Source organism: Myxocyprinus asiaticus, chromosome 19 (genome assembly GCF_019703515.2).
Source record: "Myxocyprinus asiaticus isolate MX2 ecotype Aquarium Trade chromosome 19, UBuf_Myxa_2, whole genome shotgun sequence".
NCBI classification, from domain to species: domain Eukaryota; kingdom Metazoa; phylum Chordata; class Actinopteri; order Cypriniformes; family Catostomidae; genus Myxocyprinus; species Myxocyprinus asiaticus.
In genome coordinates, this window is record NC_059362.1 from 8462263 (window position 1) to 8481617 (window position 19355).

General features: G+C 39.7%; 1 protein-coding gene across 5 annotated transcripts in view; it reads left to right on the top strand.

Annotated features, from left to right (window-relative positions):
* LOC127410426 (neurexin-3b) overlaps nucleotides 1-19355 on the top strand; it is a 491153-nt gene that overhangs the window by 195097 nt on the left and 276701 nt on the right. For all 5 annotated transcript variants that reach the window (XM_051645685.1, XM_051645682.1, XM_051645680.1 and 2 more), the window contains 2 exons: nucleotides 8677-8880; nucleotides 17912-17938. In XM_051645685.1, coding sequence (XP_051501645.1) covers nucleotides 8677-8880; nucleotides 17912-17938 — 231 coding nt within the window. The remainder of the gene's footprint in view (nucleotides 1-8676; nucleotides 8881-17911; nucleotides 17939-19355) is intronic.

Sequence of the window (19355 nt, forward strand, 5' to 3'; positions counted from 1 at the left end):
GGTAAATCTGGACTCATCAGACCACATGACCTATTTCCATTGCTCCACAGTCCAATCTTTATGCTCCATAGCAAATTAAAGTAGTTTTCTTTATGATTAGCCAAACTAACAAGTGGCTTTCTTGTGGCCACACAGCTGTTTAGTCCCAATCCTGTAAATTCTCGTCACATTGTGTGTGGAAATGCTCTTACTTTCACTCTTAAACATAGTCATGAGTTCTACTGTCGATTTCTTTACGATGTGACTTCACCAAGCATTTTAGTGATCTCCGATCACGATCATTCAAGAAGCTGACCACTATCCTTCCAGGTTTTAATAGTGCGTTGGACAGTTCTTAACCCAGTTCCAGTGATTTCAGCAATCTCCTTAGTTGTTTTCTTTGCATGATGCAGGCCAATAATTTGCCCCTTCTAAAACACAGTAACATCTTTTCCACGACAAGTGGATACGTCTTCTGACATGGTTGTTTAAGAAATGAGAAGCTACACTCTGCATCAGTTAGGGTTAAAATAATTGTTGCCAGCTGAAACATATTAATCACTGCAATAATTATCCAAACATAGGCTCTTAGTATCTGCTTATTTTAAATCCAAACATTGTTTTTTTTTTTTTTTTTTTGGCCAAGCAGTGAATATACTGGTATACCCTGCTGCTGCAAAAAAGAATATCTTAAACCAGCCTCAGCTGGTTTGTTGGTCTTAGTTGGTTTAAGCTGGTCTCCCAGTCTGGCTAAGCTGTGTTCAGCTGGTTTAGTTGGTAACTGGTAACCAGCCTGACCAGCCGAAAAGTGCCCAAAACCCCTTTAAAACCATCAAACTAAACTGGTTTTACCAGGCTGAGAGACTAACTAAGACCAGCAAACCAGCTTAGGGTTGGAGCACTTTAAGGTGGGTTTTTTCAGGTTTTAACATCTGAAAGGAGACTTGTAAAACCTGAAACACACACTAACATACACGTATACGTTCCCCAACATGGCCAAGGAAATGTGGCTTTCAGCAAGCAGTCATGTGGGAAATTGACAACGCTCCAGATCTGAATGAAAAGACAGAGAGGAAGAGAGAGAGAGTGTATGATGTGTGGCAGGGTTATGGTAACATACCTTTCTGTCACACATTTACACACACACACACACACACACACACACACACACACACACACACACACGCTTATATTCAGACACACTCTCTCACTAATATCTCCACTCAACATATATCTCTCTCTGTCTTTTAATGTTTTTGGGGGGTTTTTTTTCTGTATCTGAAGTCTCTGGACTGTCCTTTACTGCCCTCTACTGGCGGTAAACAGGAACAGCCCTATGTTTTTAAAATAGGGTCGACATTTTAAGAGCACAGTCCTTTGGCTTAGTGTACATTAAGGTGTTGTATAGATAATTTGGAAATATGTTATCTGATCCTTTACGTATGTATTTTAATATGAAATAATAATAATAATAAAAAAATAAATTCTGTTATTATATACTCTTATATTGCTTCAAACCCATATGACTTTTTTCCATGGAATGCAGAATGAGATGTTAGGCATAATGACAGCCTCAGTAACCATTCCCTTTCATTTCATTTCAATATATTTTTCATTCTATGAAAGTGAGTGGTGACTTTTTAAGTTCCATAGAAGAAAGAAAGCCATATGGGTTTGGATCAAAATGAGGGTCAGTAAATGATGACAGAATTTTCATTTTTGGGTCAACTATCCCTTTAAAGATAGACAGCTTGCAGGATTTCTCCAGTGCATGTGATTCGTATTCTCTGAGCGCATGCAACAATATATGTGTGAGTTCCTCTGCTTCCAATTCATGCATGTTTTCACAAGTGTTTGTTTCTGGAGAAAGCCAGAGCATGTGATGTCAGTGTTGTATAAATGCTGTGTGTGCTAATATAAGAACAGGTGTAGCTGAGACATTAGAGTATCATTCAGGAGGAATAATCAGGCTCTGTGATAGAGCACTAACTCCCTCTGGCCTGCAGATATATGGATGGATAGGGAGGGCACTGTAGTGTGCTGTTTGGCTACTGTAATGCTCCAGACACATCAGATGACCTAGATTACATGCAGAAAATGTCAGCCACTAACAGCCTCTTTTGTACCGTTATACAAGCTTTTCGACCTGTAGTTAACCATTTAGAGAGCCAGAGAGAGGGAACTATCAGGTAACAAGAAAATTTCAAATGCAATTTAACCATACTGTAATGCTATGACGTTAACCAAATTTGGCCTTTAGTTACTGTAACAGTTTAGAGGCGGTCTGAAAGGTTGCCATACTTTTGAAAATAAAGGTTTATAATTAATCTCATGCCATAAATAATAATAATAATAATAATAATAATAAAAAATACTCTTTGAATCATGCCTTGTCAAGACCTCATGGGAAGTTCCTACTTGCAGTACTATGTTAGTAGGTCCTTATTGCAACATTATGATTTGTGACTTTGGACCAGAATGAAATGGATTCTCTGTTATTCACTTACTGACAAAGACATTAAGCTTTTTAGCGCTTCAGCAACGGATGTGTAATAGGTCTGTAACTGCTGCTTTAACTGTGTATTTTGCAAATTTTGTCCCGCCATTGAGAATGATGGGAAATTGCTATACAGTTATGTCTTGTCCTCTCACAAACTTGAATAGTATTTTCTAGCAAGCTTTATCACCATTTTTTATACATAAAAAAGTACACAAGATGTGTATATATTGTAGAGTCAGCATGCACAAAAAAAAAAAAAAATGATAATAGACCAATATAAATGTGCTTCCACTTTGATTCTTTAAATAACATGTCTTCAACTTGGAAAGTTGGGGCTCAAAGAAAATCTGGAGATTCCCACTGGTAATTCTGATATTGTGATGATGGAAATACTGAAATACAGAATTATTCGGACATGACTTGAAAACAGTAGTATAGTTCTTTAGAAAACCATCTACGTTCGGGTGCTTCAAAGAACCTAGGACAGCTTCACTTTTCCTCTATTGTCTAGAATCAATATGCTGAGATGAAGAACTAAAAATGTAACAGCAAGGATTTTATATATATATATATATTTAAAGACCTTTATAACAGCTCAAGAACCATAAACAGTGAAAAAGTATTCTTGATGAGAAGAGTTTGTTTGCTATTTTCATGTATTTTGTTTAATTTTGTGTTATATTTATATGTATTATTTTCTTTGTGTTTCATTATTTTTATATCATGAAAAGATTTGTAGTTATATATATATATATATATATATATATATATATAAGCAATATCACACGAGCAGTCGTGCTATATGGCCCTACATCAGCACTGCTGTGATTCAGCCGCAGGAATATGTAATCACAGCAGTGCTGATTTAGGGCCATATAGCATGATTGCAAGTGTGATATTGCTTATATACAACAGTTCAATGAACAAGTACATTTTTAAAAAATTTGGAAAAACTGAGTACGGTCATAAAAACGCATTTGGGCATGGGACTACTTTCTTACGTGACAAATCAGAATCTGCCGTTGCTGGTTCAAACCAAATGATGCGTCCAAGCCTTCGTTAGTAATTCAAAAATGTCAGTTCAGAAATAGTATCACAGCTTGTGCTGTTTCTAACAAGTTATTGGATAAACAAGGATGGATGGATATGTGTGTGTGTGTGTGTGAGAGAGAGAGAAAGAGAGAGAGAGAGATAGAGTGTGTGCGATCACCTGTTGCCACTCCCAAGCAGAGATGCTGTCAGCTTTCTAAAGATCAGCTTTCTCAGTGGAAAAATAGTGTCCAAATGGGGGTATTTCTCCCTATTTCGCAGTAGCCGGTGCGCAAGAGTCTTTCACTATAGAAACCGCAATGTCCTCCGCCATTTTAAACACCACGTCCTCTCCAATGTGGAAACTCCAGTAAGAGGTAAGCGCCTTGAGTTGTGTAATTAATCAGTCTGTTGTGTCTCTCAGCTGTGATGAGCCTTAATGCTGAAGTTGTTCGTTTAAAGTGGTTTAAAGATATCTCCTAGCTTTAGTAGTGTAGTAGTAATACGAGCAATCACATAGTGCTGTTGTATGTAAACACTGGCTGACACAGATTCACTTCACGTCACCTAACTGGCTCATATTACACACAAAAATTATCTTTCGCCACCACTTGCTGGCTAACATATGTAATGTAAAAAAAAGAAAAAAAATACATGTAAAAAGAGACACAAACAGTAGCTCTTAACACATATGAACTGCTCTTACAGTTTAGTTTAGAATGGCATGAACACAAGTGGAGTGATATACACACAGTGAAGCATCCGAGTGCTGATGGTGTGAGACTAATTAATTAATTAATTATTTATTTTTTTTACAGTTTTTAGTATTTACTTATTAATATTTTTTTGTATTTTAAATATATTTTTATATTTGGTATTTATATTTACTTTCTGTTTATATCTTGAAATGGTTTAATATTTACATATTTTTACAAATGTATTTAATATTTTTTTATTCTTTTAATTGTTTTTATATGGTGCCTTTTATTTTGTCACCATTTTATATTATATTATTATTATTATTGTTATTATTTCATTTTATATTACATACTGTATATTTAGGTGATGTGTGTATTTTGCTGCTCATCAGTTGTTTAAATACTCTATTTAAGGGAGAAGACAGTCTTTGTGCAACCTGTTAACACAGACTGTGGTCTTCGCAGTAGTGTCGGCAGGCAGAGAGCATTGTAGCTCTCGTGCTAATAACCCCTCGTCATCATCATCAGTTTTGCTGGTAATTATGTAAAGTGCTGCTGCCTTCCATTTCCAACACACCCCTTTGAAAACATCTCCTCATTATCATCCAGAATGAGATGAGAAGCTGTTGATATCTCCCTCAAAACACATCCAGCTGTGCTGTGCAGTACTTGTGTATGTTTGATCACACATGCATGGCTATATACATGTAAATAGAGAGAGAGAGAGGAAAATATGGTAGTTGGAGACAGGGGGTTAATACGCTCTTCATTAATGCTTAAGAGCTCCCTCGGCACTCAGCAGGTGTGTAACAGTGCCAGCGGGGATGCTACTTTTCAAACGAGTGATGAATTGGTCGTTATAATTGTGAATTAATAGAGAGACATGCTTAGGGCCCTGATTGCTCTCTTTAACTGCTGTATTTGAGATTCAGTGAGGACACAGGTTTAGTTTTTTAGATGTTTTATGTTTTAATAACATAAAAAATTGTATGTTACCTGTTTGAAAACAATGATTATTTTTACAATTCTCTTTTGTGACACTAGTGGTGCAGAAATTGCAAACTTCAGCTGTAAGTTACATTTAAGCATTTGACAGACACTTTTATCCAAAGTGGCTTATAATGCATTCAAGGTATACATTTTATCAGTTTGTGTGTTCCCTGGGAATTGAACCCATGACCTCGCTGTTGCTAGCGCCATACTGTCCAGTTGAGCTACAGGAACCCTAATAAGTTGCTCTGAACCTCAAAATAATGATGTTTTTAAATTGGTCGATGTCACATTTCTCTCTATGTTGTTTAAGTTGTCCTATCACTTTGTCATTATATGATAGCTGTACATGTGTAATTCATATTCACATTCCGCATAATGGCTCAGGCGTTAAATTCAGACACCTCTGTTATTACATAAAAGTCAGCTCCTCTTTCATCCAAAGGCCTGTTCTTCTTTCTATGCCACTAAAACTCGAGGCAGGCATGGCTGCTTGCCTTTTTTCTAATCCATTTTCACAGAATCCCATTTTATCTCTGTGCTGTAGCGTTTTGACTTGTTACATGGCTGAAAATGGCAGGCTCTATCATTTTCTGTTCTTTATGATTGTTTGCTTGTTAGATTGTACAATAAGACCCTGGTGAGATCTTGTGTAAAAGCCTTGGCAGATTGTGCAACTGTCCTTATGTCAGACTGATGTTCATCTTAGCTAAGATTTTCGTCATGATTGACAGTGATAACTGGGCGTTTTAAGTCAGCAGTCTGTGACGGTTCTGACATCCTCTTTTACATGTGGAGTTTTAATGATGGTGCATAAACCCAAGCAAACCTGTGAGCATGTTAAAATAAACAGATAAAACGATAGATGGAATACATTTATTTCTTTATTTTCACCATTGCAACACTAATAAAGGAAGTTTGGAGTGGCTGTTATAGTCTAAATGTGTGTGTTTGTGTGGGGTGGGCATATAAACAAAAATGTATTTTGCGATATTCTTTTTTTTTCTCCCAATTTGGAATGCCTAATTCCCAATGTGCTTTTAAGTCCTCGTGGTCGCATAGTGATTCGCCTCAGTCCGGGTGGCGGAGGACGAATCCCAGTTGCCTCCATGTCTGAGACTGTCAACCCACCCATCTTATAACATAGCTTGTTGAGACTTCACGCCATCCACTGCGCCAACTACGCTCAACTCACCACTCGCCCCACCGAGAACGAACCACATTATAGCGACCACGAGGAGGTTACCCCATGTGACTCTACCCCCCCAGCAACCGGGCCAATTTGGTTGCTTAGGGGACCTGGCTGAAGTCACTCAGCACACCCTGGGATTCGAACTAGCGAACTCCAGGGGTGGTAGCCAGCGTCTTTTACCACTGAGCTTCCCAGGCCCCCACATTTTGCGATATTCTTGAAATCCTCAGTTGATAACGGTATATCAACACAGAATACACATTTTTATGGAAAGTGATAAATACGAGGTATATGCGTATACTCTTTGTTGTGATTAGTAGTAGAGTACACTAATATGTCATCCAATCACGGCGCTGCCTCATGTATGAGCTCGCATTACAGCGGAGAATTCAAAATCGCACACTGTATGACAGCGGTTCAGTGGCCAGCGGCCAGTGAAACAGCTTTCGTGGAACAGAAATGACAAGGGCTTTTGCACTGAACACTGTGGTGAGATCGGAATCTCACACAGTCAATAACTGGACCTGAGCGAGTATGTTGGCATGTTCTGCTACTCGCGCTCCAAACAAGCCAATTATTTAGAGACGCACACATTCCAATGCATCTTCTCTGTACATCTGATCATGGACAAGATAACCCAATGACTTGTTCAAAAACAGAAGCATGAAAATGTAACTTTTTTTTTGTTTTGTTTCATTTACATCGCATAAAAGTTACCAGGATTTAGGCCTACAGGGTTTTAACGGTGTTGTGCCGAAATCTAACTCCCCGCCAGATTCTTACTCCCTGCTACCTGATTGGTCCCTATCCCTAAAGCCCAACCCTGCACCTACCCCAAACCATAGTAGGCAGTCATTGTTCCCTATCCCTAAAGGCCACATCTACACCTACCTCTAACCATAAACATACTGGGGAGTGAAAAATCGGCACATCATCGGTGCATGTTGATGATTGTGTAACCAGTGCACAACGATATAGGTTCAGGAAAAAAATGTAAAAAATTGCGGGCACAGTACAAATTAAGGGCGTATTAGGGGGCCAATTTTGCAGTGCTGCAGGGCTATGCGCCCGATGGTGGGAATGCAGAAAGATTTTGGTCTCGCGGCTTGAGGTCCGAGGCTATTGTCCCCTGCTGACCAGTTGATTGCCCTGGCTCACAATGACCTGATAGTGGAAAAGCTTTTGAGTTGTTGTGCTTGACCCCCTCCCATCCTTACCCTTTTCCCACCTTTTATTTCTTTTTACCCCATTTCATGACATTTTATTTTAAGTCTGAGATGGGAACTACTGATGCTGAAGCAAGAAGATTTCACAACACTTTAAAACGATGTCCAAATTAGTGGTAGACCTGTCATGTCCAAACAACTTTATCAACATAACTAATTATTTACAATGACATTTTATCTATTTGATCTACTCTGTGTGGTTTTTCAATCTAACCGAAAAAATTAGGCTTCTTTCTTTAACAAACACTTAAGTTTTGCAGGAGGTGTAAGTGGGTGTGTGAAGATCCGAGCAGGGGAGGTGTGTGAGACTGGGCTTTGATTCTCTACAGAGCGAGGGGGTGGTGTCTTGTACTTGGTGATGTCCTTCAGGCCTCTCCACACAGATGCAGGATTGTTGGCTGAAAACAGTTTTTTCAGCTTTTCAGAGTAGCTTCTTTTAGCCACTCTAATCTTCTTAGTCTGTTTCTGGCCTTGTTGTACAAGATTTTATCCCCACTTCTGTAAGCATCCTCTTTGACATGACGAAGCTGTCTTAGTTTTGCTGAAAACCATGGTTTATCGTTATTGAATGATAAAAATGTCCTTGTAGGGATGCACATATCCTCACAGAAACAGATATATGATGTCACAGTATCTGAAGATTCTGATGCAAACCCCTCCATCACAGATTTAGCCTTCCATTGAATATTGGAAACCTTTTTGGCCCCAACATATTCAAAATAAATGCACAGTTAACAAAGGTGTTAGTAATTAATTTCTGAGGTAATTTACTCAGTGTATTTACTTAGTGGGTTATGTTTTTTGCATGACTGCAACCACCAGGGCCAGCCCTTGCATTTTTGGGGCCTAAAGCAGAATTTCAAAATTGGGCCCCTCTGCCGGCATGTACACCTAAGCCAAATATTTTGAACTCAGTTCATAGAGATGCATTATTTTGTCTGAAAGTGTTTCTGTTCATGTGCCAAAAATCTGGACTTATTGTGATTAGGCCAGTGAAAGTATTCTTTGTGAGGTTGTTTTTTAATTGCATGTACTGTTTATGTTTGTGAATTATCTCCACAGAAGCATCTATCCTGAGCTATGACGGCAGTATGTATATGAAGGTGGTGATGCCTACAGTCATACATACAGAAGCCGAGGATGTTTCTCTTCGCTTTATGTCCCAGCGTGCGTTTGGCCTGTTGATGGCTGCCACATCACGTGAGTCTGCAGACACACTGCGACTAGAGCTGGACAGCGGCCGTGTCAAACTGATCGTCAACTTAGGTATCGTATAGTGTCCCTATCTGTTGTTTATTACATATGCAAGTTACTGGATGTAGTCATCTCTAACACTACAACTAAACTCTTATTGTTTTCTTGATCTGCATGGATTGCTCCTGTTTGCTTTTTTTTTTATGTTTTTTTTTTGTTGTTGTTCTTCTGCTTTGTCTACGAGTGATGTGGACAGACAAACACTCATCACTGATCTCATGATCTACGTGTCACATCTGCGCCAGTCATACTCATAGACATGCTCATTATTTTACTGATGCAGGATGAACATATTTCAAACAAGCATGTTATTGATATTATGTAAAGAAACAAAATCAGCACTGATATTAGGGCTGGGTGATAAAGCTAAAAACAAATATTTGTAGATTTTTTTTTACAGTATGTATTTGCTCTGAAATGGCAATCAGATGCACAAAATTTCAACCAAAGAGGCATTGCTGCCAAAGAAATGCAAAATTTAAAGCAATAAGTAAAATACAGAAAAAAAGAAAAAAAAAAAAAAAGAAAAAAAAAACAGAAATATTTATCTACTGTAGCCTACATATATTTTTAAGCAAAACGTTTTAAAGCATATAAAATGCCTTGCAGGGAGCTTTTTTTGTTGTTGAGTGATGACACAAAAGAAGATCAAATCTTTGTTTTGATTCTGATTCACTGAATTGGACAGTTCAAAATAGCTGATTCTTGGAAATGAAGCAAACATCTCAAATATATTGTCATGTTTGCTAATTAAGTTTAAATCAGAGATGCTATTAAAAATCTCTGTCTGAACGCTCTTATACTTGTGAGTCATTACACAAGAAAAGAATGCAAAACTGGCCTACTGGCACAGTCCTTACGAAACATAGTGACCAAATAAAAGGTTTGTCAAAATAAAAAAGCAAACATCTGGGTTACAGTGAGGCACTCACAATGGAAGTGAATGGGGCCAAACCGTACACTCTGAAATACTCACTGTTTCAAAAGTATAGCCACAAGATGTGAACAATATGCATGTTAACATGATTTGAGTATGATAAAATCACTTGCTAACCTTTTCTGTGTAAATACTTATCTTATTTTACAACTCCATTGTCATGACAACATAACTCTGTAAACCCTAAAACGATCGTAAAAACATTTCCAGTTACAAATGTAACCTTGGTTCCCTGAGATGAAGGGAATGAGACATTGCTGTAAGCACTAGGGGGGTCCTTAGACGACTTTGTTGAAACCCTTATACAATCACGCCAATCCTTTGATTGGCAATGGTGTCTGAGCCCCACCCCGTTAGATGCACCGTTGGCCTATATAAGCAGGCACTCAGTCACCATTTCTTCAGAATTTTCTGACTGAAAGACAAAAGTGAGTCACTCGTATTATGAAACTCTGAAGTAGTAGTGCTGCCAGCTTTGTCTCATTCTTTTCATCTCAGGGAACCGAGGTTACATGTTTAACCAGAGACATTCCCTTTCGATTCAGTTCACTCAACATTGCTGCAAGCACTATGTGGAACGATATCCCATTACGGCGCACTATGTGACATGAACCATATAGATATACACAGTATGGTTTATTAACCCTTTCACAACATGGTTGGAAAAGTAGATTTTATTTCTATATGGGAGTGCTTATGACTTTTAAAGGAGCAGCTCAACAGCATATAAATAGGTGGCTGTGTTGATTATAGTCGGTAGCCCACCCATAATAAGGGCTAGGGCTCATCCGCTGAATGTAAGAAGCACTCTATACAGAGAGGACTTGTGAGGAGATGAACATCACATCCAGGTTATAAAACCTTGCGAACGTGTTTTGTGAGGACTGTCCTGCTGCCAAACATATGTCCTGTAAGGACACACCGTTTGTCCACGCCCATGAAGAGGCCATGCCTCTGGTTGAATGCGCTTTGACACCAATAGGGCAATTCAATTCATAATCATGAATCTATGATTCATAATCGAGGGCGATCATATCAGCGATCTAGTAAGTTTGTTTGGAGATGGACATTCTTTTGTGTATCCTCCATATCAAATATAGAGCTGATCCGACAGCCTAAACTGACGGGTGGCTCGACATATGTATGTGATGCACTCACCGGGCATAACAAATGCATAGACTGCTCTTCATCTGAATTAAATGGTTGGGGAAAGAAGGCTTGCAAATGAACCACATGAGCCCTGAAGGGCATTGATTAAATCTTAGACACGTAGCCTTTTCTAGGTTTAATGGTTGCTTTTGACAGATATGGACCAAACTCCAGGCATGAGCTGTCAGTCGACAGCACCTGCATGTCACCCACCCGTTTAAATGAGGCCGAAGCCAATAGGAGTGCGGCCTTTAAGGAAAGCACCTGCAGTTCAACAGATTCCAATGGCTCGAACAGGGAGTTTGTGAGTGCCTTCAGCACCAGATTTAAGTCCCAAGTCAGCACCATAGCAGGGCGAGGGGGTTTCAAATGCCTCGATCCCCTAAGGAACTTTATGACTAGATCATGTTTGCCTATCGAGGAGCCAGTCTCCGGGCGTGGCATGATGAGATAGTCGCTACATAAACCTTGAGCGATGATGGGGTAAGACCAGTGTCCAGCCGCTCTTAAAGGAATGACAAAATCTCAACTATGGGGCAATTCACCAAGTCTTTACCACTTGAAGAGCACCAATTTGCAAACACGCGCATTTAAGTGCATAAAGGCGTCTTGTGGACGGTGCTCTAGCCTGTAAAATGATGTTCACTACCGACTGAGCCAATTCTGGCTCCTCCAATGTGCTCCATTTATGATCCACACATGTAGGTTCCTCAGCTCCGGCTGGGGATGCCAATCATGCCTTGTGCTTGAGAGAGGAGGTCTCTTCTCAGTGGTATTTCCCATGGAGGGCCGTCTAGTATTTCTATCTTCTCCGGAAACCAGGACTGATTAGGCCATTTCGTCACAATTAACAGAACTGTTTCCTTGTCCACTCAGTCCATCACTTTGCTGATGACAGAATGAAGGAGGTGCACCGGGGGAAATGCATACTTGTGTTCCGCTGGCCATTTGTGGGACAGCACTTCCACGCACAGCGGGGCTTGGGACATGGAGTACCAAAGGGGACCGTGGGCGTTCTCCATGGAGGCGAATAGTACGTTTTCCGTTTTGCCAAATACTTCTCAAATCACTGTCTGAGGATGAAGTCTTTATTCCCCTGGTAATGCTCCTTGGCATGACAACAGATCTGATCCGTAATTCAGATGGCCCGGGACATGTGTTGCATGCAGTAAGAGGAGATGATGCCCACTCCATTGGAGGAGGCATTGTGTCATACTCATTAATTGTGGCGATCAGAGTCCGCCCTGGCAATTTATGTACATCACTACTGTTATGTTGTCTGAACGAATTAGAAAGTGGTGATTCATAATGTCAGAATGAAAATCCCTCAAAGCAAAAAGACAGCCAGTAGTTCTAAGTGGTTGATGTGCCATGCCTGTTTCGCACTGGTCCAGGTGCTGAAAGTCGGGCATCCATCGCATACCACGCCCCAACATGTGTCTGTGGTTACCACTTTCCTCCTGAAAATCTGACCCAGCATAACACCCTGTTGGTAGAAGTCCGGCGCTGTCCATGGTGCTAGAGCAGCCAGGCAGCAGAGATTTACTGCAATGCGCATGAGCCCATGGCTCCAGGTGCACTGTGGTACAGGTCTCTTGAGCCAGTACTGGAGAGGTCTCATGTGTAACAGACCTAACGGTATGATGGTGGATGCTGCTGCCATAAAACCCAGTATTCTCTGACTTCAGTAGCAATGTTTTCCCCAGTTTGAATTGAGACAGAGAACAAAGAATGGTCTGTATGCTCGTTCATGAGGTGTATGCGCATACTCACGGAGTTATGACAAACTCATGAGATTTGCTGGCTGAGGAAAAGTGTGCTTTTCACCCAGTTGATGTTCAGACCCAGGTTTTTTAGATGGTAAAGCAGTAAGTCTCTGTTTTTGCTCAGTAGTTCCTCTGACTGGGCAAGTAATAGCCAATCATCGAGGTAATTCAAGACCATTCATTTTCAATGGGGCGAGTGCTGTATCGATACATTTCGTGAACATGCGAGGAGCCAGAGACAGACCGAAAGGAAGGACTTTGATTTTATATGCAGTTCCCTCAAATGCGAATCTCAAAAAATGCCTGTGATACGGCACAATTGGTACATGAAAGTACATGTCCTTCAGATCTATTGACGCAAACCAGTCCTGAGAACGGATGTGTGATAAAATCTATTTCTGAGTTAACATTTTGAATAGCCGCTTTGTGAGCATGCTATTCAAGCGTCTCAAATCTAAAATGAAAGCCCACCGTCTTTGTTCGGAATGAGAAAAAAATGGCTGTAAACCCCGCTGCGTGTGTGCACGAAGTGGCCGGCGTACGAACTGATAACAGTATAACCATGCTCGATCATTTTTAACACCCAATCTGACACCTGGAATGGGACAAAATACTTACACAGAAGAGGTGGGTGGGAGGTCACGAAAGGCTGGATCTTCCCTCAGAACGAGGTCGCAATGGCCAGAGAGTCATGCCATCACAGTGAGGGCAGTCTGTCTCCATGAGAGCTGCTCTGCATGGGCACGGCCCAGGCAGCGAACACAGCTCTCATGTTCATCAGGCGGCGGGATGTGCCGTTCGCAATAGGGAACACTTGCGGAACGACATCTTAAAAAATTGTGTATCACGCAAGCGGCTCATTAGTAATAGTGTATATATAAAGGATACAGTAACTCCAGCCCGAGCACTGTGGGAAGTGAGTAGGAGTTTCGCTGAAGTACCGTGTTGATCAACGACGAGCGTCTGAAGTGAAGAACCTGTTCACTGAGAGCGTCTTCGACGCCAGTGTGGAGAACTCTTCACCGGAACACACAGGGGAGCAGTGAGTCTCTCGCTACAGACGCTGAGTACAGGTGGCCAGTCGTCCTGTTTGCATCTTGCCAAGTTCTGTCTGCTGTAAGTGTAGGATCTGTAAGAGAGGGTTCCAAGACAAAGACAAAGTTCGCAGTCTTGAAGGAAGACAATTCTGAAGAAATGGTGACTGAGCACCCGCTTATATAGGCCAACTGCATGCATAAAGGGGCAGGGCTCAGACACCATTGCCAATCAGAGGACTGGCGTGATTGTATAAGGGTGTCAACAAGGTCGCCTAAGAAGGACTCCCCATAGTGCTTACAGCAATGTCGATTGAACTAAATTGAAAGGGAACGACCATTTACACAACTTTACAGCTCCAAAAATAACTGTTAAAGTTTTAACAGAAGAATAAATGTAAGTGCTCTTATAAAACTGTAATCTTTACATTTCTGCATTTAAACCCTCCAAAATTGGTCCTATTCACTTTCATTGTAAGTGCCTCACTGTAACCTCTAAAGTTGAAATTAAAGGTCAAAATTAGTCTTTTTTTTAATTTATTTTTTTATCAGAATCAGCCACAAATACTGTCGATTGAGCTTTATTTGTATTGAACCAAGAATATTCCTTTAATTATCAACAAAATAATATCAGATACAGTATATTGTAAATAATTGATAAACTGTATCCAGTAGCCTCTAGATGGACAGAACTGTCTCTTTTTGATAACTATTTAATATTTGTGATCTCCACTGATCTTATGGTAAGATGGTTTTAACAATCAGTTTTATATCTTATGTATAACAATTTTTGTCAAGTTATCGGGAATACAAGTACCCATTCCCATCTCCCGCTCTTAACCGCATTTATCGCGCCTTGTTTAAAGATGGTACTCACCCCTTCAATGGCCTGTAGTCTGCGGCCCTGTAAGCAAACAGCCCGAGACCAGAGCACCCAGCCCACCTGCAGCTGGTGTCCAAAATACCACCCACAACACCCAACCACCCGCCCACACATACACTGTAATTTCTACTAACATCCACCCAAAGGCGTGGGAACGAATTTTTAGCAAAGGGTGCTGCAGTTTTGGCGGACGATTTACACATCATGCACGTGCAACGAGGGCATCAGAGAACAACGTGTCTTCTATCACTGTACACCCATTGTACAAAGGGGCCTCAGTTTGTTCCTGAGAGGCAGCAGATGCCCTAACCCCCACCCTAATCTTAACCATATGGAGCCTGCAAGGAACAAACAGAGGCACCTTTCTCCCATCGCGATCACTGTACATACACACACACAAAACACAATGGAACATTTTCACCAGCAATTAAGTCATTCAATATGTCAGCCAATGCAATGCATTAGTTATATTCTACCATATTCAAAACTGTATAACTGTAAAATATAATTTATATAAAAGTATAATTGTTCAGACAAAACAGCAGTTAAAAGAACCCATATGCTAAAATATTATGCTATTAAGAAATGTCCTGCCTGTTACTTGAAGACCCCAAATGTGGCCCTGCATTCAGGGTGTTACTAATAAATGTCTGTAACAGGGTTTAAAATGGGCAAGGAGGAGGCGGGAACCAGCTGAACAGTCAAAATAATGTTTAATGAAAACATCCAACTCGGCTTTATCCCTCTCCTCGGCTGATTAACCTAACGGCAGGCTTTCCCCACATTTCAAGACCTTGGAGGGGGAAAAGGGGTAAGGGAAAGAGCGAGGTGGAGCAACAGTGAGAGAGAGAGAGAGGAGAGAGAGAGCCACACGAAGCTGCCATGTGTGTTTATGTCTTTTTAAGTTTTAATTAAACATTATTTTGACTGTTTAGCCAGTTCACGCCTCCTCCTTACCCCTTTTATCCCTGTTATATTGGTGCCGAAACCCGGAACCAATGTAACAAGGTTAAAATGGGCAAGGAGGAGGCGGGAACCGCCTGAACAGTCAAAGTAATATTTTAATGAAAACTTAAACAAAAAACACAAACATAAACATAAACACACACGGCAGCTGTGTGTGGCTCTCTCTCTCTCTCCCGAACTGCTGCCCGGCCCCCGCCATCCTCCTCATCACAATATCTTCATGAGATTTTCAATATCCAAGTGATTCATGTTAAATACAAACAAACACCAGAAGATTACATTTTTTCTTAGCTGAGGTTTTAGCACCTTCCGCAGGGCGATGAATCACAAGAACACAAAAGCTCTAACCTGTACTGGGTTGTTTTTTTTAATTATTTTTTTTATAATAATTTCAAAGGATGAGCTTAAACACGAGTAAAGCACAATATTCTTCTGAAGAAAAAAACATAATATTGGGGATTGATTAATTAGTTTTTATTCATATAAACTTTAAAAATAATATTATTATTTAATATTTATTATTGCACAACTGTAATGATACAATAACACAGTTTAATCGTAATTTATTGTTTCATTGTTAATGATACATTTTTTGCTTTTGTGCAAATGAAAGGAAAAAAATGGAGAATAAAAAGTTCACTAGTGTCCATCACCATCACAAGAGCTGTCTTCATTTTGGCAGAGCCCTGCCCACAAGCATGACAAATCTCTCCTAAATGGGACACTATTTTTATTAACATAAATCATATACTGAAAGCAAAAATTGCATTATATATTCTGCATAAATACAATGAAATATATGAAATTTCATTAAAATACTGTTTTCCAGTCTTGCTCAATAGGGGGTGCTTCAGCACCCTCAGCACCCCACTTCCCGCGCCTTTGCATCCACCCATATGCACACCAAGCATCTAGGAAAGGCCAAAAGGTCTTTATTTTCCAGATCAAAAATATTTTGCAGCATCACAAATTAATTTCATTATCCATTTAAGCCATTAAACATAAGACATAATTTATGCATTTAGCATAAATACATAACCACCAGAACATTCAGTTTTCATTGCAATAGTTTAATCTGATCTGTTGTCTTAATTGAGATGAACATTATCTGTTTGTATTTAATGAGAAACATGCTACAAGTTTGTCAAAGTGTTGACCGCGGTATGGTTCTGGTGCTTGTTGGACCGAGGCTGTTTGCTCCCACTTTTCTGTTGCGGTTGACGGCACATGACCAAACCAGCCGAATGGATTCCAACCTGGATTACAGTCCTGCATACAAATCCAATTATTGGAACAAACTGCAATCCTCGAGTGTCATTCTTACAGTTGGTACCTCAACCAATAGTTTGAATGATGAGTAACAAAGAAAAAATACCTGGGTTGATGAATCCATTTGGCTTAGAGCAGGCAGCCATTTTAAGTAGATGACTACTATAAACAAATACAAATAAAAAAAAAAAGCACTGTTTTATAATAATCCTGTACTTTGATTAGCTAATAGAAAAACTGATTGAGGCTTATGAATACTAGTTTATTTTTGAAATTTCAGTTATAATTTAATTTAAAAAAGTATTTGGACACTTAAGCCACACTTAAAAATGTATGAATGTCATTGCATTATACAGTATAACAAAATATCAAAACAAGTGGCATTTATTTTAAAGATAACACTTAAACAGAATTTCAAACCAAACTTAAAAAAGAATTATGTTTCAAATGGCAAAACATTAATTATATTGTTCAAAAGTAAGACAAAAGTATTTGGACACTTTCTTGTTGTCAAATGTTATTGGAACATAATGTGATGAACTACACTTCACAGCAAGTGACTTTTGGGCCAATTTTGGACCGTAATTCCACAAGGTATGTGGGCCAAACTTACTGCCAAAATGTTGCCAGATTCGGCTCAAACCTACAGTATTTTGCTATCTTGACTGTGTAAACTGTGTGAGGGAAAATGAATTTATATATCCACTAAAAATCTCTTTTTCAGCTATTTAAAAGTAGCTGGACCATATGTTTACAGATGCCATTTGGTTTAATATTTTGATATCTAATGCAATTATATTCAGACATTTAAGTATCCAAAAGTGTCCAAATCATTTTTGGGGCCACTTTAGATTCTTGGATCAAATTGGCAATGCAAGTTTTATATCCAATATATTGGCTGGAGTGCTAAAAATTGTAGTCCAAAATGGCCGCTGCTACATGTGCACGTCCCCGGAAGGTGGCGTTTTTGTTGTTGGATGTCTGCAGCTGTAACCTTGAAGGACACGATTTCATCTGTTACTTGTTCTTCCCCATCTAGACTGTGGCAGGATAAACTGTAATGCCAGTAAGTCCTCACTTTGTTACTTCTACACATCTTTTTTTACCCTGTTTGATATTATTTGACCTGAATGCCATAATAACAAACACAAACCTTAGCTTAGAAAATGTACATGTAATATTTTTATTTTCTACAGATGGCCAAATTATTCGCTGGTATTGGAACAATGTTGCTAACCAGCAACACAACCAACTCTTCCTTGTTTTATGTACTTTTGCTTACTGTAATGTTAATGCTAAAAATTTTGAATACTTAAAGATTCTGTGATGCTCTCATGGAACATAGAACTGCTATTACTCATCTAAAGGCTTCCGGATCCCCTGATCTTCCTTAGCTTTTTATTTGAACATTTGAACACATACTTTTTTTCAGTTTTTCATTGTAACCATTGGGTGGCAAATGCCACGAGCTAATAACATCATGTGGGCTCAAATAGTTAGTTCACCTAAAAAAATACAATTCTGTCATTTACTCACCTTTATCTTGTTCCAAACTCATATGACTTTTTTTCTTCTTTGATGGAACACAAAAGAAGATATTAAGCAAAGTGAAAGCTTCAGTCACCATTCATTTTCATTGTATGAAAAAAAATAAATAAAAATAGGGGCCTGGGTGGCTCAGTGAGTAAAGACACTGACTGACTACAGCCAGGTCCCCTAAGCAACCAAATTGGCCCGGTTGCTAGGGAGGGTAGAGTCACATGGGGTAACCTCCTCATGGTCGCTACAATGTGGTTCGCTCTCGTTGGGGTGCACGGTGAGTTGTGTATGGATGCCGCGGAGAATAGCATGAAGCCTCCACACGCGCTATGTCTCCGCGGTAACACACTCAACAAGCCACATGACAAGATGCACGGGCTGACGGTCTCAGACGCGGAGGCAACTGAGATTCGTCCTCCACCACCCGGATTGAGTCACTATGCCACCACGAGGACTTAGAGCGCATTGGGAATTGGGCATTCCAAATTGGGGTGAAAAAGGGGAGAAATAAATAAATAAATAAAAACAATGAAAATGAATGGTGACTGAGGCTGTGACTCTGCCTAACATTTCTTCTTGTGTTCCACAGAAGAAAGAAAGTCAGGTTTGGAACAACAATAGGGTGTGTAAAAGATAACAGAATTTTCGTTTTTGGATTAACTATCCCTTTAAAGCTGTATTCATATAATTTCTAGTCTATCAAGGATTGGTACAACCCGATCTTATGAGAAATTGTTAGAATGGTACAGTATGGTGAATTCATAAGTAATCAAACGACTTAGTTCGGATGAAAACGTACAGCTTATAACAACCAATCACATACGCTTCCCACGTGTCCTTGTAGACCCCAATGTTTAGTTTCTTCCTTGTTAAACTAAATGTGTGTCAAGGCAAATGTAAATTCAAGTAACAGGAACCATGTGACATTGCTGTGTGCTTTAGCA